We start from the raw sequence: 2,774 nt of genomic DNA, 5'->3' as shown, positions 1-2,774 counted from the left end.
TCGTGACCAGATTTCCTTGTTGGTACAGAGGCTGGCCTGAAACAACTGGGCCTCCTAAGATCCCCAACATACCTCCCAACACCTGGCTTTGGAAATAAGTTCTAACTGTAAACTGCTGTAGGCAGACATTTTCATGCCAGAACAAACAGGAAAGAAGCTCCATCAGTGCAGCTGAGCTACTAGCTGTCCTTGCGTTATCGATAGAAAGCACGTTCCTTTATCTCCACCTGCCTACAGATCGCACTTTTGGCTATGTGACATGGCCAAACTCCCTACATAATATGGCCTAGCCATTCGTGGGCTTTCCCTAGAAAGTCTGTTGGGAAGCAAGTTTCAGGGCCAGTTTTCTGGTTGTCTACTCTCAACCCCCGACTGGAGTTATTGCTCTCCACTGCTTTGAAATTCCTTTCTGCCTGGGCACCCTTCTTTGATGTTTGCAGACCTTGCTTACGGCTATTCTCAGGGCGAACCCAAGTGTTCCACATGAGAAGACACAAGAACAGGCTTGCATAAAAAAATGTTCCTGGCCCTGCCAGATGCCACCACCTCCGCAAATCCAGCTATACTTTCTATTGCCATTCCTTTTTTTCTACCACTGTGGACTTCTTGGGATCTCCAGAAAGGACGGAGACTCTGCTCTTCAGATCCCCATCTCTCTGTACCCACCTCAACCAGCAACGTGTGTGCTGACGAGGTGAGTGAGAAGGGCTGGTGTATAGGAAGCTTGATTGAAAGGCCAAGCATCATAGGAAAGAGATTGACTGGCATTTTAGGGTTAAGGATGAAAACTGACCCAAATCAGAGAACACAAGACCTTAAACTCAGCTCAGCATTAACCCCACAGATGTGGCTCCTACCCTACCCCACCCTCATACAGTCTACCAAAGCATTTCTGTTGGCTCACAAGCCCATATGTGGTCAAGGCTATGAGTCAGACGAAAGATTCAGTAGGGCCAGGTACATTCACATAATGAGGGCATGCTGTTTAAGCGGAAGTCCTTCCACACACAGGAGCCTACCTTCTGTCCAGAGTCACTTCTGTGAAGCTAGTCTTGGCATTTGGAGAATTGAAACAACACTCTCAGACACTCTGTTCCTTTAGACGTGCTCAGCAGGTACCTCTGACAAATCTTGGGGTTTGGAAGAAACAAAGGCATCAAGTTCCTGAGAAAAGATGAGAGTTTGTAATGGGGTTGCATTTCCGTTAGGTTTGGGGGGAAATGCTGTAAGGGGTCAAGATAGGAGAAGCATTGGGGTGCAATCGGTGTGACAGGCAACCTGGGCTACAGCTGCAGGGACCCAGAACTTTCCTGCTTGGCAGAGACTCCCAAGCAGTGCTCTCCCTGTGTCTTCACGTGGACTGCTGTGTGCGTGCTGAGGAGTTAGCAAGAGCCCATTGCGGAGAAGCGAGGGCATTTAAGAGGAACTTCGAGTTTTCCGAATAAATTCCATCTTCTTTTGCAGTTTTATTCTTGGCTCATTCAGTCTGCAACATACTTTTTAAATTTGCAATTAACTTTACTATCTAATGAAGGATATCTCCAGGAAAACAAAATCGTGTTACATGAATACAGCCTACAGGTTAGTATTTCAGTATTTTCTTCTCTCTTCTCTGTGCCCACGTAGGTGGCCCAGGTGCCTGCTATGGCATCCTCTCAGAAGGCCTGGGGTGTGCTTGCTCTCCTGCTGTGCCTGCAGCTCAGCCCATGTACACAGAGCTCCTCCAGGCGGGAGTTCTTGGATCAACATCACCTAAATACAGACAAAGGATTCTTTTTATACAGCTGCGATGCCCTCATGACAGAGAAAGGTCTGAAACCCAAGAGCCTACACATATTTGTTTATATGCCATGGTACAAAGTTGAGCACACGTGCATTAGCGGCAATTGGAAATATCGCTACAAAAACTCCTATGTCTGGACTCAGACTCCCGTTAAGGTACTCTATTGCTATTGGGAGAAATTCAAAAAGAAATATACAGAGATAAGAAACTACAACTATGTTCAGTTCCATTGTAATGCAGATGGGTATGTTGATAGCATAGAGGACATGATGTTGATGGAGCCCATCTTAGCCTAGAAAGTCTCCCAGCTCTCTGGGAGAGCTGTTAGCGTTCTCCAGTCAGCCCCTACTTACAGTAACCGCTGCTGTTCCACTTGACGGAATGTCAGTGTCTCCCCATCACGCTGATTCTCGTTTTACGATCATGCTATGCTGCTCTCTGCCCACAACACCGTTCCTCCCTTGTCTACCTACTTCTATTCACATTGCCCTGACTCGGCTCGCACGGCTTTTGTCGCTGGGACAAAGAGAAATCATTCAGGAGGAACTATTTACCTCCGAGTCTCAGGGCTTTCCGTGTGTAGTCTGCTGTTTTGTTGTCCTTGGGAAAAAGTGAGGATCATGGTGGGAAAATGCGGAGGAGCCCGGGAAGTAGAAAGAGAAGCAGGGGGAGGGTGTGGGGACAAGAGGTGACGGTCGTCGCTGCAGTGGCCTACCTCCTCCAGCTGGACCCCCAGACCCACTCAGCTATGAATTCATCAATGGATGGCTCCACCGCCAAAGTAAGTTACAACCTTCATGACCAGCAAAGAAGCCGTCAGCACAGGAGCCTGTGGTCGGACACGGGACAGCCAAGTCAAATGCATCTTCTTTGGACTCATGCAGGTTTTTCTTTTTCTTTTTTCTGATGTTATCATCTTTATGCCTATCCAAACTGAATGATCCTCCACAAATAAATCGTTATTCCACTGTGTGTCATAGATATCCACAGT

General features: G+C 47.4%; 1 protein-coding gene across 1 annotated transcript; it reads left to right on the top strand.

Annotated features, from left to right (window-relative positions):
• The first annotated feature begins 1,632 nt into the window (after nt 1–1,632).
• On the top strand, nt 1,633–2,079 carry Eddm3b (epididymal protein 3B). The gene has a single exon (XM_075950106.1). The coding sequence runs from the start codon at nt 1,645–1,647 to the stop codon at nt 2,077–2,079; it is 435 nt and encodes a 144-aa protein (XP_075806221.1). The 5' UTR covers nt 1,633–1,644.
• The last annotated feature ends 695 nt before the right edge of the window (nt 2,080–2,774 follow it).

The sequence above is a fragment of the Microtus pennsylvanicus genome, chromosome 15, assembly GCF_037038515.1.
Source record: "Microtus pennsylvanicus isolate mMicPen1 chromosome 15, mMicPen1.hap1, whole genome shotgun sequence".
NCBI classification, from domain to species: Eukaryota; Metazoa; Chordata; class Mammalia; order Rodentia; family Cricetidae; genus Microtus; species Microtus pennsylvanicus.
This window is presented reverse-complemented; position numbering and strand designations above follow the sequence as displayed.